At 45.0% G+C, this 27,752-nt stretch overlaps 1 protein-coding gene across 1 annotated transcript in view; it reads right to left on the reverse strand.

Moving 5' to 3' along the window:
* Window positions 1–13,541: 13,541 nt before the first annotated feature.
* The window catches only part of TMIE (transmembrane inner ear), an 18,031-nt gene continuing 3,820 nt past the window's right edge, over window positions 13,542–27,752 (reverse strand). The window contains exons 3-4 of the mRNA XM_009640108.1: window positions 14,110–14,259; window positions 13,542–13,648 (exon numbers count right to left, since the gene is read on the reverse strand). Of these exons, the coding sequence (XP_009638403.1) occupies window positions 13,542–13,648; window positions 14,110–14,259 (257 nt within the window). The remainder of the gene's footprint in view (window positions 13,649–14,109; window positions 14,260–27,752) is intronic.

The following is a 27,752-nucleotide window of genomic DNA, read 5'->3' on the forward strand; positions in this document are numbered from 1 at the left end:
CGGGAGATGGGCCAAACGTTGTTCTAATAGCACCTATGCTGTTAATTTTTTAGCTCAGTCTCTAGCATGGTTTTGGCCCAGGTTAACTAATATTTTCTGAAACAATTCCTGGGTATTATTCAGGCATTATCACAAGCCAGGAATCCTTCCAACGGCGCAGTTTGGATACAACCAGACTGTTTCAGATTTCAGCGATGTGGATAGATGCCCTGGTGGGGCAGATGGCTTCTAGGCTAGGGGAAGGGTGCTGGCTCGTTCATACACCAGCATAGGTGTATCCTCTGAGGGCAGTGAGAACAGGATTTGTGCCCAGACTTGACAAATGTCTATCCTAAATTGGACTGCACTTCATTATGTTATGGCCATAGGAGTTGGACTGTGAGAGTCAAGCTGTTGGATATGTACATCTGTGCTTCTACTATTACCATATGTCTGGGTTCTTCTTTTTCTTTTTTTCCCCTGGAAATTTTTTCCACGTATATGTCAGGCTGCTTACTATCTCCTTCCTTGGATTGGTTGACTTCTTTGCCCTTTCCCAGCTGTCTGGCCTAATGCACACAGCTACTTTTGAAGGCAAAGCTGAAGCTCTGTCCTCTCTAGCTCTGAACTTCTAGATTTTTTCCTATTGCTGTCCAGCTCTGTGGGAGGTTCTTTTTACCCTGCTCCTACACAGCTCTGTCTCACCTGGTGTCCCTTCTCCACTACACACACCTTGGGAAGGAGGCAGGTTAAGACAACTAGGATCCCAAGCAAGATTTAGAGGTGGATACTCCCAACTGCATTCAGTTTTGGTCTCCTCACTACAAGAAAGACATTGAAGTGCTAGAGCATGTCCAAAGAAAGCAATAAAGCTGGTTAAGGGTCTAGGGAACAAGTCCTATGAGGAAGACCTTATCACTCTCTACAACTACCTGAAAAGAGGTTGTAGCAAGGTGGGTGTTGGTCTCTTCTCCCAAGTAGCAAGGGACAGGACATGAGGAACTGGCCTCAGGTTGCACCAGGGTCAGTTTAGATTGAACATTAGGAAAAATTCCTTCCCCGAAAGGGTTGTCGAGCACTGGAAGGGGCTGCCCAGGGAAGGGGTCGAGTTCCCATCCCTGGAGGGTTTTAAAAGCTGGGCAGATGAGGTGCTTAGGGACATGGTTTAGTGGTGGAATGGCAGCATTAGGGTAACAGTTGGGATTGATGATCTTAAAGGTCCTTTCCAACCTAAACGATTCTGTGATTCTATGATTCTGTGAAAAGCAAATACAACTGTTTAGCCAAAGGAAAAAGCTTTGTTTCCATATCCTTGATCACATCACACCTAAACCTGACCAAATCAGGGCCCTGAGCTCTGCCTCCTTGTCCCTCTCATACGCTCCCTTGGTAAAACAGGCTCAGTCCCATGCTCCTCACCTATTCACCAGCTCCCCAGTCCTATGAAACCAAAGTCCTACCCCCTTCCCTGTGCCATATCCACTGTGGACATCTCCCTGTCAGTGTTTTCAGGTGCATAATCCCCCATAGTCACCACAAGCTGCTGTTTTGCTCTTAGGAACAGAGGCCTGGATGGATCACACCTTTCACTCCCCCCACATTATAGGGTCCCAGACAATTGCTTGTACCTAAAGCAAGTTCTGACCCAGGTCCTGCTGGTTCAGGGAACCATCTCTGGAAGGGGGCTTGTTTGCAGGCTGTACTCCTATGCTCCACATCTGCCTTTAATAATCTGTATTCACATCCCCTCCATCCAGCTCATTTCCTCAGAGCTGGCTCTTAAAACAACCCCACACGGGCTGATAAGGACCATTCCGGCAAAGACATCAGCTTGCTTCTGTCTCTGCAGTGTCCACGCTGACTTGCGTCCTTTCCTTCTTTTCCTGCCCCTTGGAGCTCAAAGACTACATAGCCTGAAGCTGGTTTATCCATCATGTAACTGATCCTGCTCAGGGAGGATGGGATTTCAGAAGGACCTGGCATCTAGAGACATGGGAGAACTTGCAATCCAGGCCTCGTATGGATGACAAACAGTAGAATGCTTGTAAGGCTCTGGTGTTTACCACAACAGAGACAGCATTAAAAAATTATTCTTTGTCTCCGGAGTGGTAATGGATAACAACAAGTCCCGGCTATGTTTCTGAACATGCATGTAAGTTAGTCAGTTTTGACCCCCCAAAAGGTCTGGGGCCATCAAAGCCACTCTTGTTTCTTGCACAGGATGAAGATTGTCCCATGGAGTACACAGCTCCTGGAAAGTGCTTCATGGAGCTGAAGGGCTGATACTCATCAGGTTGTTTGCTGTTGCCTGATGGCCTGTGCTCCCCAGGAGAGAGGTTTCCCAATGGCTATGGACAGCACCTCCCTGGTATTTCTCCTCTCAATCACATGCCACCACCCAGTGGGTCAGCTCAGCCCAGCTTTCCACCTCTCTGACTAAGAGAGAAAATGAAAAGGGGAAATGTGTGTTAAGCCCTTTCATTAATAACCAGAAACACACAACACAAGTGACCCTCAGTGAGCATATTTTCCCCCTCGGCCATGTATCTGCCGTCCCCAACAACTTGCCCCTGACGGCACATTCCAGGCAGGACGGGACTTGTGCCCTACACAGCAGTTCTGTCCCTCTCCCAGCTCAGCGACTCATCAAACAGAAAGCCACAGAAATTAAACGATTAGTCTTTATTTCTATACACATGGGGCATTGATCCTAGGGTCTGTTTTATGGGTTGGGGAGGGGGGAAATGGGATGGGGACAGGGTGGGGGAGAGCATGAGTGCGTTTCATTTATAAAGTCAAGCCCTGTTCTAGTGAAAATCGAAGTGCCTGTTTCTTTCCCTCTGTATTAGACTCCCTGTCCTCTTACAGGAAGTCTTAATAAAGTCTCTAGGGATGTTTAAAATGAATTTTAAAAAATCATAACCCCCATATGGAAGCACTGGCATCAGTAAGATACACCACTGTGTGATAGGATGGAGCCAGGGAATATTTGAAAGCCTATAAAATAAACTCATTAAATTGGTATTCTGAATGCATTGCCTATGGAAAAAGCTCCCTATAAGCTACTTCCTATCTCTTGAGCAAAGAAAAAGATGTGACTGAGTTTTAGAGCCAAGCAGTTTGAGGCTGGGATGGAGGGAGAGCAGCACTACACTACATAGGAGGGACAAACAGCAGGGGACAGACCCTTGCTGCAAAGCACAGAGCTGGCCTGCTTCAGAGAGCTTTGTTTCAAAGCCATCCCTCCTCATACCAAGGAACAAGCAGTCCAGAGCTCGTTTGGTCAGCCACAGACAGACTTTTCATGTGCAAGGGGATGGCAAGAGTTCTTTGATAAAAATAGTAACAGGTAGAGACCACCACAATGGGGCTCAGTTTTTGAGAGACAGCAAGGCAGGACCAACCACCAAAGTGCTTGGAAGTGATGGCCCCAACTGGCTGCAGACCCCAGGCAGCAAGCAAGACACACTACAGAGGGTCATAGGAATAGGCTGTGTGTCCCAAGGCCTCCAAAATCCAGTGTCCCTCAGCATTAGACTAACCAAAGGTCCCTGCAGCCCAGCCTCTTGTCCTGGATGGTAGCACAAAAGCACCCAGGAAAGGCAAGAATAACAGGTCAGGTATGGACTGAAGATTTTCTGGAGGATTCTCCCAGTCTTGAGGTGAAAGCAGACTTTCTCTTCCCTAGAATCACAGAATCCCAGAACAGGAGGAGTTGGCAGGGCCCTCCGGAGCTCACCCAGTCCCACCCCACTGCCCAAGCAGGCTCACCCAGAGCAGGGGGCACAGGACAGCATCCAGGTGGGGGTTGAAGATCTCCAGAGAAGGAGACTCCACAGCCCCCCTGGGCAGCCTGGGCCAGGGCTCGGGCACCCTCACAGTCAACAAGTTCTTCCTCTGTGTCACCTCTTTAGTTTCTCAACAGCAGAGTTTGAAAGTGAACATGCATTTCTATTGTGTCTTAAATAGGAGAATTTCTATTGTGTCCTATGACCTCCCTGCAACTAACTTTGTTTTGACAGGCAGTTTTATGGTAAGAGAAGATAGCGAAGTTCAGGGAGGCTTCGCCACTATTATTTTAGATCAAATCCCTGGAGCATCTTAAGAAGGAAATGTGCACAAAGCCCTGTTTCACAAGATTATTTCTCAGGTCCCATCTATTGTCCCATGTTTTGCTTCTGACATTAAGCAGATTGCCTTTGGTGCCCCAGTTACCCTGCATGACACTTCTCAGCCTCCAGGAGTCCAGACTAAGGGACTCAGTACATCAGGGACTCAGCAAATGAAGAAGATGCATTTTGTTTAGCCAAAAAAGATTAGGACCATAAAAGTCTTTTGGGTCTATGTGTAGAAATGAGGGGAGTGCCATGCAAAAGGCCATATGAAATTAGGAACAGTAGAGAGCCAGAGTTATCTCACGGTTATTGTCTGATGCATCTCTGAGACATCTTAGGGGTTTTGGAGTTATACTTCATGAGGGTGTTTAGCTGGTCAGTGCATTTGCAATATTTAGACCTGTATTATGAAATCAATAAGCAGCAGCAGTTCTTATTCAGAGTCCCACTGTGTAAGGAAATATACAAAGAGAGGGAAAAAAAAAAAAGACCATATTTTTCCTTGAGAGCCTCTGGGGCAGCTGTAATTACTCCAGAGGATTTCGTCTTTTGGAGAAAGCTGCAATTTAGTGGTGAAACGGTATAATGAATTTTCCTAGCAATAGGTGCACCTTGTGTGTAGTATCTCCTGGCAGATATGCTTTTTTTTTTCACTGCTTTTCATTAATACTAAAAGCAAAACCAATGAGGAAAAGGGAGCGGGAGGAAAATAATGCAGACAGCTTTTCCATGGGCTTCTTTCCCAAATGAACCAGGAATTAAATTAAAAACCTTCAGCTTCTCATCTCCTCCTATTGACCTGCTCATCTAGACTTATGATCCTCACCGCAACCCCCTGGGGACACCCGGCTAGGCTGACTTAAGTTTTATCCACCAAAGCCAACGACTGTTTTCTTGATGCTTCTTACATCAGTGATGCCCTTGGGGTATTAAGCTACTGTCAGCTGAACTCTTACAGCAGAAGAACAATACTGGAAGAAGATACAATGGCTCAGGTGGATAAACCAATGCCATGAAGGTCTTCTTTGGACCTAGGAAGAGATTGTTACCAACGCCAGGCTTGATTTAACATCACAAATAAGACAAAATATATCCAGCACAAACTACTTTTAAAACTGTCTCCACATATTATAGAGGAAGAACAAGGTCCCCTCTAGTGGAAAGCTATGGAATATGTCAAGCCGGAGATCACGCAAGTCCTTCCTCGTCTTGGCTCTGTAGTATTTCGGTTTGTTTTCTCCACGCCACCCTCGCTATGCCCACACCAACAGGCTAATCTAATGGAAGCAGAGCTACTGTCATTACTACCTGGATGTCTGAGCCTGGGGTCTTAATTCCTACTTTTGGCCTCTGGTATTTGTTGTCTCACTTAGGTTTTCAGAGAGATCAGTGTTGTTTCCAATCTTGTCATTAATGATTCATTTCGCAAAGCTTCGGCAGCTGTAGATGTCATTTTCCCAGTGCAATTTCTCCATCTGGTGGTGCAAAAAGCAGCTCCCAAGCTGCCGTTGGTCAGCATGCTCCACTCCAGCAGAGCTGTTTTATGCCCACTGAAATCTGCCTCTCAGATTCCACCACTGTAATACATGCTAGGGGAAAACACACACCAGTTTGGGACCCTGCCTGTAAAATTCACTCCCCTCCATGCCCACTTCAGATGTTATGATAAGTTTTGTTAGGCGGGATGTTTCCATAAAAGTCAGCAACCCCAGTAATGTATTCCCTTCGTTCCACCCATACACTGTCACCCGGACAACTTAGAAATAAGCTGATACATCCCCTCAGGCGGCCCAGGGCTGGTCCTTCTCAGAGGAGAAAAATCAATTTATTTTTTTTTTAATTAACGCAGCATCTTTTTTTCAGTAAGACACGACCACAAACCAGTGCTATCCAATATGTAAGCGTTTTAATGTATTTGCTGTTGGTTCTTGGCAGAAATTAATTACGATGAATTGCAAAGGCTCCGGCAGTTGCAGATGCAGTTTTTTTTAATTTTATTTTTTTTCTTTAGTGCGAGAGTGCGGCTGTTGCATTGGGGAGGAGAGGGTTAAGGAAAGTGCTATTTTACTTTATGACAGCGAGCTTAATGACAAAGTGAAAGGGCAGATTTCCTTTAGTGAAGCTTTCGGATCAGGAACAGATCTGCTCCTCTTCCCTCTCCCCAAATAGGTACAGACTGAGTCGGCATCCTCGTTCTGTGCAGTGTAAGGAGCTTGAACAGCAGGATTAAGAGCACTGCGCCGTATTGCCAGCCGCAGGACAGGGGAGCAGTCCTTCCTGCCCGAATCACAGCTGGATCTCATCCTACAGCTGCTTTACCTGTGAACTGGAGCGTGTAAGATGCAAGCATCCACTCACCCCTCCCAAAACACACAGTGAGCTCATGCAACCTTGTGCAGTTCCCAGGGAGTGTCACCTGTGCACACAAGCATCTTACAAATCTTTTTTCCTTTCTTTTCTTTGTGACTCCTTGTGAAAGAAATCAATTAAACACGGAGAGAACAGAAGAAAGCAGGCGACTGAAATATAAAGATTGACACCTGCCATGGTTCTGTGTGTTGGAATCAATGTTCTTTCATTAACTCTGGCACTAGGAGCCTCTGAAGCTCCCTGAGGAAAGGTGTTTTAATAGGAACTGATACCTCACCGGGTGTTATACATGCACATACACACGCAGACTGGGTTACAGACCTGTGCTCCTGAGGGTTGCCTCCTCCCCAGCTGGCTGTATGACTCTTGGATTCCCTTTCCTTCCAGTTGAGAAAGTGGATAAAAGTCCTTTTCCTGGCCTTACATACAGCCCATGGTCCTGAGCCATAAATCTGAACATCTGAGACCTCTCAGGCTGAGGAGGGAATTGAAGACAGGTCCTCTGCCTCTGCCTGGAAGCTGCAATCCCCACTCATCTTCAGCCTTTGAAAAAGTAGGGGTGGGACTGAGATTCGGGCTTCAACATAGATGTCTATAACATACATATTCACACTCATCATTGGGTATCATTGCAGCGGATGGAGACTTAGGGCTCCAACCCCTTGTCTGCATTTTGGGGAAGAATTTCTGAGCCTGGCTTCTCTCCGCACTCCTCCAGCATGGCAGATCATCATAGAATCATAGAATCATAGAATGTTTTGGGTGGGAAGGGACCGCCAGAGGTCACCCAGCCCAACCCCCCTGCAGGAGCAGGGACACCTTGAACCACATCAGGTTGCTCACAGCCCCGGCCAACCTGGCCTGGAATGTTCCCAGGGATGGGGCCTCCACCACCTCTCTGGGCAACCTGTTCCAGGGTTTCACCACCCTCACTGTAAAGAATTTCTTCCTTACATCCAGTCTAAACCTACCCTGCTTCAGTTTAAAGCCATCCCCCCTTGTCCTGTCCCAGCTGGCCCTACTAAAAAGCTTGTCCCCCCCTTTCCTCTGGGCCCCCTTGAAGCCCTGACCGGCCGCACTCAGCTCTGCCCGCAGCCTTCTCTTCTCCAGGCTGAACACCCCCAACCCAGAGCAGAGCAGAGGGGCAGAATCCCCTCCCTTGACACTGGCCACGCTTCTCCTGATGCAGCCCAGAGTACGGTTGGCATACCTGAAGGCAGGGAACTGTCACTGCTCATGCTCTTAGTAAATATTTCTGCGGTTGTGAACATCTTTCCCATCCTTGCTCCTCAAGTCTTACACCACCCCTTCAGTAGCTCTGGTTCTTTGGGGGCCTTTTATGAGCTGACTGGCCTCATTAACACAGCAGAACATGCTCCTCATTTTGCTGGGTTCATTTTCTACCTGCATGGGTTGGGTAGGAGAGGAGAGGGGAGAGGAAAGGTGGGGAAAATGCGAAATGTCTTTGCAGGGATAGACCAGCTCTTGGTCTGTGTTGAAACCACAGGGTGAATAGAAAGCAGTTGGATTAATATAAATCTAACTCATGGGGCCTGAGCTGAAAAAAAAGTACTGGTGATGACTCCCCCCTTGCCCCATGGAGTAGACAAAGCCATGCCAATGTACATACTCAGTGATGGTCTATCCAGCAGGGACAATAAGTAGAGCTTTAGTCATCACAATAGCTTGCAAACTATCCCCCATTAGCTTTTTAGCTAAATACTCCATGGCTGTTAATCTTAAGGCATAAATTGCTGAGATATTTACAAAACGCACTAGGAGAGCAGCTGCTCCTGATAAAACTACTCTTCAAAATTTTCCAGGAGGTGAGAGAAATAGCCACATAAAAGTGTAGCAACGCCTCTGGTTTCAAAACTGCTCAGGGAGAGAGCAAAGACGTGAATGCATTCAGCCCTGCTCCCCTGAGACCCTGGGGTTCTGCTGCAACACGCTGAGCATCTTCACAACCCCTTTGTCCCAGTGGGATCTTGTTGTCCGCTGCCTTTCCTGAAGGGATGATGAACGGAAGACAGCTACTGCCTGCAGCAGCACAGATTCTGTCTGCTTTCTTTATTCTGTGCACATCCTCCTATAGCTTGATTTATATCATCAGAAAAGAGAAAAAGGCGGATAAATCTTCCGGGAGGTACGCAGTTCTTTGTATTTCCTTCAGCAGTCCAGAGAAAGAGGCATCTGAGAAGGAAGGAAAGCTTCCTCCCATGTGTTCAAGCCACCTCTCAGAAACCACTTAGAAAACTCCATTCTTTGGGTTTTAGCATCCAGAATTTACTTAATCCCTAAAATTACCCACACGCAAATCCTATTTAGGAGGAGATGAGTGCTAGTAAATATTTATCAAACTCCTTAAGGTCCTCAAGAAGAACAACTTTTACGTGAAACCTGTTCTCCCATTAGTTTAGACCTTCATCTCTGTGCATTTCCATGCTTATCCAAAGTCCTGATTCTCACTCCAGGTTGCAGTTTGGTTCCAGTTGTTGTTATCATGTAGCGCCGCAAGGTGAATTTTATTTACAAGATCCTGTCTAGCCAAATGGCCAGGGTTTCCTGTGGTGGACAAAAAAACAGTGACTTTGTCTTCAAAAGGTAACAAATCCATACATCCAGTGGCATCAATAGCCTGAGTATATGGAGTCCTGTCTGCTCCCAGTGCTGTACCCACAGCAATTTGACAGTGTCCTCTCTCAAAGACTGCCAGTCCCGTCTTTTAGCAAGGTCACTTCTTCTTCGCTGGGGCTTTGGCATTCCCACCAGCCTTGCCATTAGTTTTGGTGCTTCCTCCTGATTTTACTGCTTCACCTTCTTTTTCACCTTTCTTCCCACCACCTTGTTTCTTGTCAGTAGTGTCCTTTCCCCCCTTTTCTCCCTTTTCTCCCTTTCGTCCTTCTTTCTTTTTGGCCCCATCCTTTCCTTCTTTCTTGGATCCTTCTTTCTGGTTCTTTTCACCATCCTTGTTCTTGGAGCCTTTGGATCCATCTTTCTTACCCTGAGCCTTGTCCACTTTTCCAGATACAGTGGGAACTTCTTCTTTCTTTTCTTCTGCAACCTGAGCTGTATGCAAGGATGGAAAAAGAAAACAAGAAAGCAGTTAAATTGGGTTGACATTAGCCAGGAAGAGGGCAAAATTCCTGCTCCCTGCTGGCAAATCTTGGACAAAGGGAAAATACTTCTACTGGGGCTTTTTCCGTGCAGCTCTTTTTCTCACTACCAGCTTTTTGTGTCTTTGTTTTGAGAAGATAGACAAATGGGATAAAACAGAATTGATAATTTCAAGAGTTGAGTTGTGGATCTATTGGAGGAAATGGTTCCTGTTGGTAGGAACTGACCCGTGAACATTATAAGCGTGGGCCATAATTATTTCCCAGTAATGACGTTCAATGTGGAGTTTTATCCTTCCACAAGAAGGAACAGAAACGTTGCTCATGCAATTCAGTACAGACCTGGCCTGGGTTTGTTGGTTGGGGTGGGGTTTTTTTTTGGTTATTTGGGGTTTCTAATTCTTTGTTTTCCTGTAATGGTGTGTCTCCTGCAGCTGAGAATGGATTCCACTGGGGATGTCTGCTCTCAGAGACAGATAAGCAGACGATGGTTTGCCCAAGCACAGGACTACAGTGTAGGCTTAGCTTATGTCCTGTCCACATCCAGTCATCATGGGACTGGCTTCTTACCTGTACCACTGCAATTAATGACAGCAACATACCGTGGGCATATAGCAATTAACTCTGTGCATAGTAAGCTCTGCTTTGGTATGTTTTAACTCACAAGCCATATTAGTTATAATATCTTTACTTATGAAATATTTTTACTTAGAAATCCTCAGATTCAGTGCCCGTGTTTCAGGTGAGAAGACTCCTAAGTGTCACACTGGCTCTGCAGACTTTAATTATTCTGACAAAGGATTTCATAGCAGAAAACTTTTCCTCGTCTTTCTTATTTTTCTTCCACCGGAAGTGGTTCATTTTCTCAGAAGTATTTCTGACCTCAGAGCTTGATGCACTGAACTCTCATCTCAAGCTGCACCTTGACACTTAAACATAGATCGTATCTCATATATTTCTTACAGAAAGTTTTTCCTTTGCTCAAGACCAGCAGAACATAAAGTTTCACAAAAACAAGTTAAAATGTGTGAAGTACCCATGACCTCCTTCTCTGAAAATCCCCAGTATAGGACTCAGAAAAGTAAATAGATAACCATGTTAACACAACTTAATAATTAAAATCGGCCAGGATGTAGCAATGACCTGGGACCGACCTCAGCAAGTGCAGGATGATTGGTCACTGTTTAGCTTTCTTCAGCTGGCACCTAGGCTAAGTGAAATAATTTCACCATTGTCACAGGCTAAGGAAAGATGACAGTGAACTGGCTTAGGCGGTAATTTGGTAAGGACCTTTGGTGAGATGTCTCAACCCTTACCTGGAGCCATTGGACTCCATTCTGTTTAAATAGCCCCAAATCTCCCATTGCTATGGATGTCTGTAGCACCACTTTCGTACTGCAGCAATGTATTATAGGCGCGAATCAAACATGAATTTGTTATGTTCACCTCAAATATTGCTTCGCCATATAAAATGTCATGAATAAGTAAATAAATTGAATAATGGCAGTGTTAGGTTAATGGTTGGGCTTGATGATCTTAAAGGTCTTTTCCAACCTAAATGATTCTATGATTCTATGAATAAAATAAATAAAGGGAATAAAATATCATCCTTTAACCTTGGGAACTGGCAATTCATTTGTACATACAAATAGGAGTGGAACAATACAGACTCTTTTTTTACAACCATGGAGGAAATCCTGACATATTATATAAAAAAAAAAAAAAGGAGAAGGAAGAATACAAAAAAGCCCACCCCATTGTCTGCTTCCTGGACAAATATGGTAGTAACCAGGTGAACTCCTAAAATGGAGCAGCCTGAGACCAGAATACTTGAAGATCTCCCAGGCCATGGACCCAGACAGTACATCTCAACCTAGAGCAAAGTCTTGCTTGTACTCCTCCCACAGACCGGGAGACAGAGCACAAATGGATCAATTTGTATATAAAATTTTATACACTGAACCCTGAAGTCCATTTTATTTATGTCCAGTAAAAGGGCTTGCCATATATGACACTCAGAAAAGTGCATGGAGAGCCATTTGGCAGCTAGAATATTCCATCACAGTAAAAGTGAAGTAGGGTAAAATAATGCCAAGAAATGAGAGTATTTAAGCATTGTAATATATTCATGATTAATAGCATTTGACATTTACAGAAATCTTTAAAGCATTTCATGGCCACTCTGTAATTAAAATCACTCAAGTCCTCTCTCTGGCCTTGACTGGGTCTACCAGGGGTTGTCACAGTATAAGTATATAAATAGTTGACAAATACATGCATTACATTTCATGACTGCATAAATCAAGGTGGGTTGCCAAATGTCAGTGGGGTGACATGGCAGAGCATCACACTCTGTACAGATGAAAATAACAGCACAGAGATGAAGCCCGAAGGTTTGCATACTTTCCATTGTAACGTCTAAATCATGTAGTGAAACTCTTTTGGGGACAGGATGCACACTAATCTCAGAAGGAGGGCGGACCAGTGGGTTTGATCACACACAGCTTGTGCATCTAACCCTTTAGGCGCTGACAGCTGATCCAGTCCTTTTGGGTCCCTAAGGCTGAAGACACAGAGGCATTTTTAAGGCACAATTTACCTCTTCCACTTTAGCACCTCCTCTACCATGAAAGGAATCCCATCGTTTTTATTTTCCACAGTGGATAAAGGGATAAGGTTGAAACAACTAGTGCTGCTGCAGACTTATCCATAGATGTGGACAATGTACTTGTGGTTAGACGGCTCCCACCCCAAGTTCCTTTAGAGCAACTTGGGCAGATTTATATCTGACTCCAGAGGACTAGGAGCTTCAGAGCACATATATTCATGAGCCATGACCAGACATCAGCAGCCACTCAGCAATATGATATCCACCAGCCTCCTACCCTGCACCATGCCAGGACCATAATTCTGGGATTCTCAGAAGGTCAAAGGGTGGACAACTATTCAACATACTCATTTAACTGGATAAAAGTTTAGGTAGTCTTTATGGTGCAGCTGACTTCCCATAAATTGTTTTCTTGTGGTAAGTTATTCATGAGTTCATGCTGCAATAATTCACCATGGTCTGATTAAATCTACACCAAAATAGCCTGCCGTTGGATGGAGTACATGTACATGTTTGTGGGATGTAAAGGCTGCTTACAGGAGACCAAATTTATTAGCATTCTGGCATGAAGCAGCCATTCTGCTGCCCAAATACTCTTCCCGCCTCTACTGGATTTTCTCTTCCTTAATTTATTGGTTTTCCAGAAGTAACAGCTTAGGCAGGAAGAAGATGCAGCAGCAAACGAGTGAATTTGGCTTTCTGCTATCTACAGGCATGATCCTTCACGCCCTCTGGGATCTACCGACAGCCGGTCCTTACAGAGTCAGAATTCAGTCTTTTGGGCAGGAAAATGAAGGATACAAACCAAAGCACTTCCATGTGTGATTGCTCTTACATGTAAGAGTGCATTAATGGATAGACTTTTGAATGACCTTTGACTTTAAAGTAGGTTAAGAGAATTTAACGGTATGGACAAGAGATTATTCATGCCAATTGGGTTCAGCTCCAGAGAGTTGCCTGGCCATCTTCAGTTTATGGTATAGGCATAGTCAGATGTCTGAAATACACCTCTGAAATACTGAGGTACGTGCACGTTCCTACTGTTAAGCACTTAGTTGTGTATTTTGCTGGTGTAGGACTAAAATTCTACAATCACGTTATCTGTCTCTTGCACCAGTTTCATGGACTGAAGCATCACATTTTGAGTCCAGGAAACTCCTGGTTTCCATGAAGCTACAGACCACAGGGTTTGCAGAGACACAGGAAAGGAAAAAAAAAAAATTAAAATCATAAAAAGGTATTGAGAAAACAGAAATGAAAGGCAGAAAGGGAACTGAGAAGCAGAGAGTCCAAGGTATGATGGATCTCATCAGAAAAGAGAAGCCATAGACAGACAGACAGGAAGGCAGTCCCCTAATTTCCTTGCAGGGCCATTTCATCTTCTTCTTTCACCACAGGCAGGGAGTTGAGAGGTCTGGACTGGACATGACCAGAGAGAGTTAGGAGAGTTTCAGTAGAGCCTAGGGTACAGAATCAGGAAAGATGAGTGAGAGGAGCGGAGACCAGTGTCAGAAATGCTCTTGGCCATCCAAATGGGGCAAGCCATGGGTAATGTGAAACTCTAACAATTTTTCTTCCACCACCACCCACCCACCCCCAACCCAGGAACTGGCTATTAAAATTAATCAGACTCTGGAAATTTCAAACATGAACTTCAAAGGAATGACCTGGACTTGTACCAATGGAGAAACTGTCCTTTTTATCTAAATGACCATGCCTGCTGCCACAAAAGCTGCAGGTTTAGTGCATGTGAATGGCAGGTGTTTACCAAGTCATGGCAGTTTGTTGTGTCCATGGTTGCGTCCACGGAGCCACACTGAGTTACACTAAGGGAGGACCTAGTTCTTTACATTCTTGCATACAGAATGCAACCCCAAAAGAAGAGGTGGGTTTCATGTGTAGCTATGAGCGTGGGAAGTACCTCCAGGGATCTCTGTCAGCTCGTTGAGTGGTGGCACAGTCTCCAGTTTGTCTGCATATGTCTTGGCTGCTTGCCGTTGAGCATATCGTGCCTCAATCTCTTTCTTTGTCCGGGGAATCCGGCACTTGAAGATACAGCAAAGCGTGATAACTGGGAAAAGAGAGAGGGAAGCAAGAGTATTCACATTAGTCAGCAGATCTCTGTCTGGTACAGGCTGGCCCATTTACAGTGGGGAGACAGCAGGAAGAAAAAACAATTTCAAAAGAGTTTCTTCCTGTGGGAACACGCAGCCATTTAAATCAGTGGAAGTACCTGCCTGAAGGATATGGTCACACAGTCTAAAGCAATTAAGTTACCTGAAATTAAGAATTACCACTCTTCAGCTGAGCTGTGGTAAAGGACTGATCATGTCCTTCCCACCAAAACCAATGTAAACCATTGCCTTAAACTACATATGCCACCGGTGTTTCTGAGCATCAGAGCATCAACAGCTTACATTTATTCTCTCTTTGGAAATGACAGCAGCAATTAAGATGTACTGTCACCCTTCAGTGGTGTGTTATTGCTAGAGGTTCCTGACAACACATCTTAGCCATTCATTTTTGTGGTAGCTAGGTGCTGGGTCTGTGGACCCCGAGGAGTTTGGCATGGAAACACTGTAAATCCTTCAAAATAGATCCGCAAGAGCTCAATATATGCCTTAACTGACTTTTATCCAAATCTGTTTAGCGCAAGCCAAGAATTGAGCCCAGATCTCTTAAATCCCCCCATCATGCTCTTACTATTCCATCATGCTTCTTTCCATGAGCTAGGCTTCTTTACATGAGTTAAGGATGCAGCTGATGCTTTTAGTACTGGTAAGAAATATTTTTTCCTTCATGCTTAAACCTATACATTAATTTAGAATTTCCACCAGCAAATCGAATCACAGAATCACAGAATCACGACTCAGACAATTCATTTAAATGAAATCACTATTGCTTGGTTTCCTAGACTAGGAATTCACAGGCTTGAGCAGATCATTGGTTCATCCATGTACCCCTTGAGAGAACAATAGAGCAGAAACTTCAGGGAGAAGATCAATGAAACTCCGAAACAGGTAATCACAAAATTAGTTGGCCTATAGGTCATAAACACATGTCAAGAAGCATGAGATCTCATGGTCTCTATGAACTTTTGAGTTGCTATTTTTGTGGGCATCTTTAAAATAGCTCAAGGGATTCTTCTATTCTAAATAAAAGCTCAAATTTCCAACCTACCTAAGTTCTTAACCTCATTTATATACCTTATGGAAATGGGTTCTGCAGGCAGGCAGAGCCTTGTGCTTGGAAAGATGTTGTATGATCAGTTTTACATGCTCTGTCTCTTATTTTAACTGGAGTTCCCCCACGCTGTATCAACGCTATGAGGCCATTTCCCCTCATCCCATTGCCCATTACCTGGGAGAAGAGACCAACATCCATCTCACTACAACCTCCTTTCAGGTAGTGGTAGAGGGTGATAAGGTCTCCCCTCAGCCTCCTTTTTTCAAGGCTAAACAACCCCAGTTCCCCAAGCTGCTCCTTATAAGACTTGTGCTCCAGACCCCTCACTGGCTTTGGATCTGGAGGCTGATAAACGATGGGACCATCTGCTTTCAAGTAAAGCCCAAAGAGACTGGTCAATGTCTTGAAAGTCAAGGACAAAAACGCCTGCTAATATCACAGTAGTTGGCTTATCCCTGCAGGAAGGAGTAGGGGTGGTTGTATCTCTCGCAGTTCTACTTCTTTTCAGTTTCTAACGACAAAAATGGTAGTTGCTACATGGCAATCATGAGCTGGGCTCTGTTTAACCTCCTACTACACCGAGGACTTATGTTGTCTTGGGACATTAAATTATTCATAACCAGCCACTGGAGCAAGAGGTTTATGAGAAAATAATACAGTACTACTCCTATCTCCGTCCCCCTTGTAAGCTGAGCTTAGTGGGAGGCTCATGACGTGCAGTACTGGACTGAATGCCATTATCTTTTTAAAGTAAAAGGCCAGTGAATAAGATTTTGGTACAGGAGCTTCAGGACACTGAAACTGATGCCAGGAATGATCATTCCATTGCTAGTGGGAAGTTATTGCCTGTTGGATACCTTTGCTTTTCCCTCCAGGTCAGAAACAGGAGACAGAGTGGGTGGAACTCATCTGCTCTGGTTTATGTGTCCCAAAGCTAGAGATTATGGTTACAAACAGTCACTTCAGGCTCCCTTTATCACTCATGGGGAGAGAGAAGCATCTCTCCAGGGTGATTAATCTCATAAACCTTAAACCAGAAATTTGAGCTATGCCAAATAAAGCATTCTCTGCAATTGCCTTTCTCCCCATTAACTACAAAAAGAGCTTGGAGGGAACAGTCTGACGCAGGACCGTGGAAGAGCTGCGGTCCCCTGGAGTGAGAGCCAGAGGCTGGACGTGCCCTAAGGCTTCCCAAATGATGTCAGAGATACATTTAGGTGTGTGAACTGTTCCCTCAGTCCGAAGAGGTGAATCTCATACTTTGGAACTTAAGAGTGAAATGCTTATTGCATATTAGAAGTTTGGAGCTATCTTAGCTTTTCTTCTGGCAGGCAGGTGATCTGACTTCAGGCCTTGAAAGTCTTTTTTACATTTAACATTCACCAATTATCTTATTCTGCAGGTGAATGCTTTAATCACACTGTTATCAAGCAGTATTTTGTCCCTTCTTTCACGCTGCGGGTCTCCTTTTCCTTTCCAGGATTTCAGCTTTCATTGTAAATGTTGAGAAGGCTTCTGAAATGCAGCCTGAGTAAACTATTGCCTGCCTGAAGCTACGGTGAGCCTAAAGCAATCTCATCATTCACGGTTTCTCTGCTATCAAACTACATAAAGCAGAAGAAGAAACATCCTGGGTGAAAAAATGTACTGGGATCATCTTCAGTTCTGGTTTTTTAGCTTTTCTGTATTAATAATATATGGTCTTGTGATACTGTGATAATAAGCATCTTCAAGACCAGGTTGGACGGGGCTCTGGGCAACCTGACCTGGTTAAAGGCGTCCCTGCTCCCTGCAGGGGGGTTGGGCTGGGTGACCTCTAGGGGTCCCTTCCAACCCAAAACATGCTCTGATTCTATGATTCCATTAACTGCACAATTAAAATACGAGCTTTTGCTTTCTCAATAACATGCTGCGGATCGCTTTGCTGTTTGGCTCCTAAAAGTTCTCTCATCATTTTTTTTTCTTTTTTCCATTTTCAGTTACCTGACATACACGGTCGAATTCAGCCACCTATCCTCAAGGAACGCTTCTGTTTTAAATTAAAAAGTCAAGCCTGATCCTGCACAGGGTGCTCTCTTTCCATGCTGAAGATTCGAGCTGACAACGTAACAAATCATTTTTCATTGCTTCTGCCAGGCCGATCGTGTGAAATGTAATTTTTTCAGGAAGGAAACAAATACTTGGTGGTCCTTTATGAACCAGCTATTTTAAAGGAGTCAACTTTTTGCTGCCTATGATGACAACAGAGGTATTGTAAGGGATATATTTTATTCTTCAGCATATACTAAAACCCGCTGACTTGGGAAATAATGAGGACACCGAGGCTTGCTGCTTTCTGGATTTTTAGCATGTTTTCATTATTCTTACAGGGGACAATGTCTTCCTAATGTTCCTATCGAGTCCTATTCAGGTTGGAGGAGCTGAGAAATGGCCCCCAAACCCCTGTCATCTGAAGCACAGGAACAGAGCACACGTTAAATACATAATTCCCACCATAAACAAGGAGATGCTCCTGACTAAATAACAGCTGTGTGTTTACTCCCACTGGGTTAAACCAAAACATTTGGTTTTGTAATTGAACCAAGCTAAGAGCGTACACAAAAGACCGTGAAAGGAGCTGGTTTAAACTAAATATCCACATGGCCAAGCTACCCTTTCTTTTCACTTAAGTGAATTTAGCTCATTAAGAGTAACACAGTTGCTTCTAGTTTAGCTGGGCAGTAAATTTAAAAAAAAAAAAAACCAAACCAACAAACAAACAGAAAAAGAAGAAAAGAAACAACTTGGTTCTCCTAGGAGCTGGGAAAGATGTAAATGAAGCGTCTTCTCCAGAGACTGCTTGGTGTAATATTTCAGCAGAGCTATGATTGAGAACTGAACAGTTTTATAAAGTGAATGGAAATTGGCTGCAATACACAGTAGGTTTGCCCCCTCTGAAGCTGAAAAAAAATACAGTCTGCCAATGAAGCATTTAATTAACATTTAGCAAAGTAGCCTGTGCTGCTCTGAGTTAATTAGGCAGGCATTCCATTGTTAATAATGCAAGCAATTAATGCAGATGTATTCAATGGCAAGTTAACTGCAGCACTTGTGCTTAAATGCTCTTTGAGAAGCCTGGAGAGCTGCTTACTGTATGACTACAGTGATGCTTTAAGGAAAGAGCTGGCATATTTGGGCTGCTCAAGCTATTCAGGGCAGTGTTAATAACTGGCTAATTGTGATAATGTAATGATCAGTGAGGGCTACTAAAGTCTTAAGCAAATTACTTAGTGCTTGGGTGGCTGCTCGTAGGGCTGGTCCACCCTGAGTGCTCGGATGCTGAGATGATTCTGCTGCTGGTGCCCAAACCACCTCATTTAAAGATGCCATTTCTGCTTCTAGAGCTATTGCTGAGATACCAGTGCCTCAGAAGAGGTCCCTGAGCCTCCAGAAGAAGGAAGCTTTCCCTCTAAAGGATGCACAACCATCTACAGGGCATGTAACTGCATCCTGACCGTGGCTCAGGCTTGGGATTGGGTTGTGGCAATGAGGACTCAGGATCTGCTTTCTTCTGGAGAAGAGATGCATAAATGGTAAAAATGTCAGATTTAAAGTCCAGGCTGGAGATTAATTAGATGCCTTCTTGAGGTCCTTCTCAGTCCTGTATTTTATCCCGCTCCATGGCTGTTCTTTCAATGGAAATCTAGTCCTTGGATTAATGTACTGATTTCCTAGAAAGCAAAAATAGGAGCCAAAGAAGGAAGAGCTCTAGATTGCAGTCCCAATAGTTGTGCAAATATGACTTCAAGCCAAACATGTTGTTGAACATGTCCACCTCTGTCAAACGCCCTGAGGATATGCTGAAAGAACTGCTGCAAGGGTCAGGGCCACTTCAATATTTGCTCAGCTTAGTTACGCCTCTACATGTGATATTTTCCTGGTGTCTGGAAATGAGCGTCTGTCCACACCATTAGATCACATCATCTGACCTCTCTACATATCACAGGTTATTATGTTTAATTACTGCCTGAGTGAAATAACTCGTGTTGGATTGAATCCCACCTTACTCTGGGGAGAGTTGTTAAGGGATGGGGAGTGCGGCAATGTTTCATCACCCTCCCTGCCACACTTATTTCTCAAATTCTCATTTGAGTTGACCGGTTTTTAATTTCCAGGCTCTGCTTTTGCCTCTACCCACTAGACTGAAAAGACCTTTAATACCTTTTTTTTTTTTTTCTTCCCTTCTTTCTGAAGTGCTTCAATGCTGCAATCAAGTGGCCTTTTGATCTTCTTTCCAACAAGATAAGCAAAGTGCGTTTGGTGAGACTCTTGTTCGAAGACCTTTCTCCAGGCATTGAACAGAGGTGAGGATTTTGGGGCCTTTTATTTTTTGTCCTGCAAGCCCTTGTTGTTTCAGCTTTTGGTTTCATACATAGACACAAAGATCTCAACAGGACAGCACACACAGGTCAAAACCCCTTCCTACCTCTCACTAACCCACACTAACACATCCAAGTAACTCCTTACTGCAGCATTACCCTGAACTGCATTGCTTAACTGATCACTTTGCTCTTACTAAACTTTACTAATTATCATTTAGTCACCGAATATTTTTTTATTCTGTGAAGGACGTCTACATCCTTTTCTCCCAACCATAGATCCTTGCTTTTGCTGTCGTTCACTGCATTTTGTCTGAACGGATTCAGCCAATTCCCTGCAAGGCTCCTTCTCCTCCGTTTTTTGTTTTTTTTTTTTTTTAAATTTCTCTATTTTTCTGTCTACTTGCAAGGAGAGCAACTTTAGCAGGTGCCATTTTGTATTTATTCTGAGCTCACCAGTGAAAAATATGGGTTACGGTTGGACATCTCACCAGAACAGGCGTTTCCTTAGAAAATTTTGTTCTGAGCAAAGTTAGACTTCTGAGCTAAGAAACATTGGGTGGGACAAAAAGAAGCAGGTAGTCACTGGCAGCTCTCTGGAGCATCCCTGTGGTTCCAGACAGGGTAGCCGGGGCGCCTAAGGACGAGATGACCTGTGTCCTCAGATAGACATCTAAAGCAAACAGATTAATTCCCACTTGTTCTCTCACCTGGTCCCCTCCAGATCCCCACCCTGAAAGTGTCTCTAGGTAGGTGAGATGAATCACGGTGACAAAGTCCATGTTAGAGGTTTTAGTTGGAATTCTGAGCTATTAACTAACACAGGCCCTTATAAAAACCCCTCCTGATTGCTTATGCTTTCTGCCTCTTTCTTGGGGTCTTTTATGCCTGGTGTAATAGCTCCTGAGGCTAAGGGGAGCTCTCTAACCTTCTTTCCCCACCATCCCCTCTTAAAGGCTGGGAGCAGGGCTGGGATTTAAATCCCCAAGGAGTGAGAGGTTTGGGACTGAACCCTCTCCATTGCCTCCATGCAAGGAGAGAAGCTGTCACAAGGAGGAGCCAACACTGCAGCTGGGTGAGGCAAGATCTAGGGATGACTGTTCCATAATAAGCAGAAATACCTCTTGTCAGGCATTTATTAAAAAAAAATAGTCAATAAGCTGGGCCTGTCTTTTCTGTCAAACTAGAGCTAGCAACAAAACCCAGGCTCCCAACACCCACAGCTAATCTTGTGACTTGGGAATATGAAAACCAGATTTGGATCTAGTCTGTGCAGCTCAGTCCTGTCTACCCCCAGACCTCACGTAATCCTATGGATACACACAGATTTCAAATCATAATTAATTGCAAGCAACATATGGCTGCTTACCTACATTCATTCACACCAGCTGAGAAGCAGGGATATGGGCTGATACTTACCCTGCCCTGGGAATCTACAAAATCCCTATTGTTTGGTGTTGGATTTTGTGTGAGATGGTGGCTTGTGCCTGTTCTCCACACTGGGTAGGGAAAATGCATAGGGTGGGTCAGGCATGAAACTGCCCATGAAGGGCAAAAGGGAATTAAAATGATGGTGGGCTATTGAAATGACAATAGTAATAATAGAATGTGAAGAGTTAACCAAATGGGTTTGCCCAGGAAGGCTGCAAATCTGACTTACACTTTCAGATCCATAAAGCCATACACAAGTGATGCTCGCTTGTCCCAGGCGGATCTCAAGCACACCGGTACCCGTGCGCTGTGCCAGACAGCAAAGCAGCCTCTCCTCACAGTCCCCATCTCTGATGCCAGAGTCCACCTGTACACAAACCTGCACTCCATCACCCCACTGCCTTGAGCATGGGTGGTCACTGAGTGGGAGGAAGGACGAAGAAGCAGGTTAGGCATCCAACTGGTGGGAAGACCTGCATAGAGGAGCTGTTTTGGCCCCCCACCATGGTCCAATACCCCAGTTCTTCCCCTTGCAGACTGGAGATACCACCCCTTCTATGTGACCTGAGAGCTGTCACACTTAAGATAAGCCAGCCTGGCAATCAACTAGAAAGAATATTTACTTAAGAAATGGTCCTTCCTTGGTAAAAGACACTTTCTCTTAAGCACCCCTTTTTCTGCTTAGCTTGAGCTGCTTATGCTGGTGCCAATAATTTTGGGGGCTTGGGCTATTTTGTAGGCACACAAGCTCAGGACGGCTCTAAAACTGAAAGAAGTGCCTCGTGTGATAAGAGGTTTCTATGTGAGAACTTGGGCTGAGGGCAAAAGAGGGGGTCAACCTCCTGTCTCCATGTAAGAGCCATCCCTTGTCCAAGTGATAGTTTCTGTGATAGGCAACAGTACCTCCCTGCTTGCATCCACCTCTGCACATGCTGCAAGTAAAACGTTGTGTTGCTGTAACATGTCTGGAGGAGAGCAACCAAGCTGGGGAGGGGTCTGGAGCCCCAGGCTGCTGGGGAGCGGCTGGGGGAGCTGGGGGGGTTCAGCCTGGAGCAGAGGAGGCTGAGGGGAGCCCTCATCGCTCCCTACAACTGCCTGAGAGGGGGAAGGGGTCGAGTCCCCAGCCCTGGGGGGATTTAACAGCCGGGCAGAGGCGGTGCTGAGGGTTTGGGGGTGGGATGGCAGGGGTAGGGGGGCGGTTGGGCTTGGTGTTCTTAAAGGGCTTTTCCAACCTGAATGATTCTGTGATTCTGTTCTGTGCATCCTGATGAGTGTTTCTTGTATGCAGTGTTTGAAGGAAGACACTAAGGCCTCTGTCAGAAAGCACCATGTGAAGCGTCTCTAAGCCAGCCTAAATTATCTGTGCCTCACTGGAAATTCTGCACATTAATGGAAACATCTGGATAGTTTTGCCATCCAAAAAGTAATGGTTATTTAATAATGTAAATCTTTTGCCTGGCATTTATATTTCAACACCCACAGCAAGTTGGTAAATAAAACCTCTAACACTTCAAATTAAACTGCTCTCAGTTAATTGCATTCAAGATGTTTCACAGCTTTGTTGGTGCTCGTTAAATAATACTTGATTCTCGGGAACAAGTTTGTTTAGTGTGAACCGCCCTTGTACTCTCGCAGTATTTTATAGATCTCTTGAACCTTTGACAGGTTCAAGGGAAAGACTCCCAGTTTACCCAGGCAGATAAGAGAAAGCTTTGCATTTGTGACTCCCAAGCATCGGTCCTGATGACAGACCTGCTTCTTCAAGCTTTCGTGTCTGTGTTTATATGGAACAGGTTGCCCAGAGAGGTGGTGGAGGCCCCATCCCTGGGAACATTCCAGGCCAGGTTGGATGGGGCTGTGAGCAACCTGATCTGGTTCAAGGTGTCCCTGCTCCTGCAGGGGGGTTGGGCTGGGTGACCTCTAGGGGTCGCTTCCAACCCAAAACATTCTATAATTCTATGATTCTATGTCAGGAGAAAAAAATTACTGATGCTCGTATCTGGGGCTATGTTTTACTATTTGGCTGGCAAAGTGGGAAAGCATCTCTGGTAGGCCTTGCAAAAGGTCACAAAGATAGGGAAAAAGAGATCAGAACTGAGCCTTCTACTTTTGCAATCAGCTTCTGCTTTAGCCCACTGCTTTGTCATTTCTTACCCAGGTAAGCCCTACTTCCCAGTAGTACTAGACCTGGTGTGGACTGCATGTAAGGACATGCAGAGAGCAAACCTGTTTCCCTGGCCTCAGAGCTGCTCTGGTGCCACTAAAACACCATCACCGAATAATGTCAATGAATAAGGCTGCAAGGAGACCTGATCGCGGCCTTTCAGTACTTAAAGGGGACCTATAGGAAAGATGGGGAAAATCTTTTTAGTAGGGCCAGCTGGGACAGGACAAGGGGGGATGGTTTTAAACTAAAACAGGGTGGGTTTAGACTAGATATAAGGAAGAAATTCTTTCCAGTGAGGGTGGTGAAACCCTGGCAGGGGTTGCCCAGAGAGGGGGTGGAGGCCCCATCCCTGGGAACATTCCAGGCCAGGTTGGACGGGGCTGTGAGCAACCTGATGTGGTTCAAGGTGTCCCTGCTCCTGCAGGGGGGTTGGACTAGATGACATCTAGGGGTCCCTTCCAGCCCAAAACATTCTATGATTCTGTGAATGAAAGGTCTGCCACTCATGGATGCAAGGTGTTCTGAAGTTCACCATCAGCTTAGGCAGCTCAGCAGTTTCCTGGCCACCCCTTCCTCCATCGCAGCACTGCAGTTTGCAAAGGACAATACTTTTGGTGCAAAGTCCTCAGTCTTTGTGGCTGTGCAAGATTCCAAGGTTATGACTCAATCCCATCCTATCAGGGCGATAGCGTTGGGCCATTTACAGCATTCCCCATTTACAGCTTTCCCAGGACAAAACCAAAAAAAGAAAAAGAGAAAAAAAAGGGAAAAGCCAGAACAAGAAACCAGACAGCAGTACTCCTGAGTGAATCAAATCCTCAGCTAATCTCATTTCAGTTGTCTGTTGTTGTCTCATCAAAGACCCTTCAAGAAAGAGAGAGACAGATGCAACCCTTGTCTTTGGTCCTGCCTGCAAGGGGTCTCTTTCCTTATCAACCAGCATTCAGAGAAGCAATCCGGAGTGGCTGAATTATGCTGGCTCCTGAGAGGCAGCCCTGATAAGGATTTCAAGGCACACTGTCAGGATACTTGCTTTACTTGACTCAAATACCCAAAAAGGAAGGTTTTCTTTAACCAAGGACAAAATGACTGAGCTGAAATCTTGGGGGCAGACGGCAACAGTGAGGTGACCTCCTCCACGTGGTACTGGAGAAGCTTTCTTTTTCCTCCCTTTCTTCCCAGATTTTTCCCTGTAGAGGTTGTGCTTGCTTTAAAATGAGCTCTCATGTGCCTCCTCCAGTTGTAGCAAAGAGACTTGGCATTCCTTATGTTTTAGTAGGTGAATAAGAATTGTGTCATGATTGAGCACGCCCATGGAAGTTATACCTCCAGCATCACCTGAGTGATGCTCTGCATGTGCTACTAAGTTATATTTTCTACTGCGGGCTGCTTAATTCCCAAAAGGTTTTTTTCTTCTCAGGATGCGTCTTATCACAGAGCAGAAGCAAAGGAAAAAGATGAAGACGGATGGGTCCAACAGAGAAAGGCTTTCATATGGTGTATGAGAAAGCCAGCTACCAGTTGCTTCAGGAGAGACAGAAAAGCCTTCTGTTAACAAGTGTGCAAACATTTCATCTCCTCTGGTCTCTGCTGGGTAGAGCTAGGAGGCATCTCATTTGGTTTGTAACCTACCCAAAAGACTTTTTATGAGCTAGATGATCTCTCCAGAGATTTTTTTCCCATTTCAGTGGTGCATGTTCATATATCAGTTGCCTTTATGCGAGGTTTTTAAATTTCTCTCTCTCTTTTTCCCCCGATTAAATAAGGAAATGTAAGAGAGGTTTGGATTTGGCTATTTTTCCTGCCTTTTATTATGCGATGATGCCATCTTGTGGAAGTTGCTAAGAGCAAGAGCTGGAAACCACGCCTAGATCATCTCTATATTTGCAAGTTCAGTCGCACAGGAGGAACAGGTTTGTGGGGTGGAAGTGAGTGGAGGATCTGCCATCCACACTTAGAATCGTTTAGGTTGGAAAAGACCTTCAAGATCATCAAGTCCAACAGTGCCCCTACCCCTGCTATCCCACCCCCAAACCCTGGCCCTCAGCACCACCTCTGCCCGGCTGTTAAATCCCCCCAGGGCTGGGGACTCAACCCCTTCCCTGGGCAGCCCCTTCCAGTGCCTGACAGCCCCAAGGGGAAGGAATTGTTCCTCATGCCCAACCTCACCCTGCCCTGGCACAACTTGAGGCTGTTTCCTCTTGTCCTAACAGTACATTTCTAATTGTCCTAATGATGCATTTCAGGGGTGGGGGTACTCTGGAGTAGCTCTAGTTTGGTCCTGTGGCTGCCCTTAGCAATTACCATGCATAGCTGGGACCATAGCTTTCTGGGGCAACTACTTTCTATTTCCATTTCAACTGAAAGGAATTCAATTCAAGTCCTCACAGTCACCCACACTGAGGTAGCTAGGGGCATTAATTTTAAGAGCATCTCAATTCCTCTCCTTATCCTTATTTACTCCTCACCTGAATTCACATGACAAAGTAGACACACCCTTAGAGCCTTGATAACAAGCTGAGATGATGAGTTAATGGCATCATGTGCAGGCCCTGAGAAGCCCTGGAAAGGATGCTCTTCTCTCTGCTCTAGGGGAGAGATAGTGCTGTTAGAGCATTGTGCTACCCTCTTGCTCTGGTTGGAAGGTTCTCCTGAACCAGGAAAAGGAAGTCCTACTAAAGCTCTTCTCCAGCTCTTGTCCCAAAAGCAGAACATTGCCTAGTTTTCTGGACTGATACCAAGGTAGCCTTCGAGAGCTCGCCCACAGAAAAACCTGCGTCTGCTCCTGCGAGTTGAAGCTTTGCTGGCAAAGCTGGGGAACCATCAGTGCTTTGGGGATCGCAAGGCAAAGGAGGATGATGAAGTTGCTGGAGCAAGATACGAGCAATTGGTGAGGACCGTATGATTCAGTTACTCTAATGTCATTAAGTTTGAACCTGCCTTGTTTTGACTTGGATCACAGATGTGTTGATAGTTGCTGTCTTCACCAGATACCAGCTCAGTCAGCTTTATGAGAACAAGTGTGGTTGCTTTCAAATCCCCTCTACTCGCTGATCAGTGCTTTGGGGATCGCAAGGCAAAGGAGGATGACGAAGTTGCTGGAGCAAGATACGAGCAATTGGTGAGGACCGTATGATTCAGTTACTCTAATGTCATTAAGTTTGAACCTGCCTTGTTTTGACTTGGATCACAGATGTCTTGATAGTTGCTGTCTTCACCAGATACTTGTTCTCATAAAGCTGACTGAGCTGGTGTGGTTGCTTTCAAATCCCCTCTACTCGCTGAAAGAAAGCCTCTTCAAACAAAAAGGTTGTAACAGAGCAGTAGAGCCCTAACCTGACTCCATTCTACGTAGTGCTGCGCTGAAGCTGTTTATCGCTCAGACTCAGCAAGCCAAAGCCCTGTGATCTCCTAGCAAACACTTTCCTACCTCTCCAGCAATATATCTGTAGCAGGCTGACATAATAGTCTGATTTTGTTGAACTACCCGTGTGCGTTAGCAAGAACTCGAACCTTAAAGCAGATGTTACTTTATTGAATTGCACATAACCTGTTTGTTTGCTTGTCTAAACACAGATCCTTAAAAGCATTTTGGTTTCTCACCATTCACTGCTTTCGGGCCCTTTCAGTACCTAGGCAGTAACTTTCTTTGTGTGTTGTTTTCCATAATACGTTTCATTTCTGGGCTGTCAGTAGATGAGTAAACTTTCATGAGCGTTTGCTTCTTGCTATTTATATTTTTAGGTAACCAAAAAACCTCTTAGTTTCTTTTCTGCAAGCAGCGCCCCATCTGATGTGTTGATTTGCCAGCATGGGAGACTTAGGTTAGAAGCACAGAAAACAACCTGGTATTGCCAGAGCCGATTTTTAACAAACACCACCACAATCAGACCTGCTGGGCAAAAATGTCTTTACAATTTGATGCCCCCAAACCAAGAAAAAACAGCTAAATAAACCCCTTTGCCAGTCTACTCGCGTTCTAAAGCTCCCGCTGTTAAGTTTGATGCCTGTTTCCCACGGAGTCACTAGGGTTCAATACTTGGCCATGTTTACTTTGCTCTGGGGAGTTTCTTGTGATTGTTTGCAAAGGGTGCTGTGGCATGTGATGAATTAGCATAAGCTTCTGTCCTGGTTTCGGCTGGGATAGAGCTAATTTTCTTCATAGTAGCTAGCATAGTGCTGTGTTTTGGATTTAGTACCAGAAGAATGTTGATAACACACTGATGTTTTCAGCTGTTGCCAAGTAGTGCTCAGACTACTCAAGGACTTTTTGAGCTTCTCCTGCTTGCCCAGGTGCATAACAAGCTGGGAGTACAGCACAGCTAGCACAGCTAACCCAAACTGACCAAAGAGCTATTCCATACCATATAACGTCATGCGTGGGGGGGGGCGGTTAGTTCGGTCGGTCGGTCGCGGGGAGAC

This window comes from Egretta garzetta, unplaced genomic scaffold (assembly GCF_000687185.1).
Source record: "Egretta garzetta isolate BGI_Z169 unplaced genomic scaffold, ASM68718v1 scaffold275, whole genome shotgun sequence".
NCBI lineage: Eukaryota > Metazoa > Chordata > Aves > Pelecaniformes > Ardeidae > Egretta > Egretta garzetta.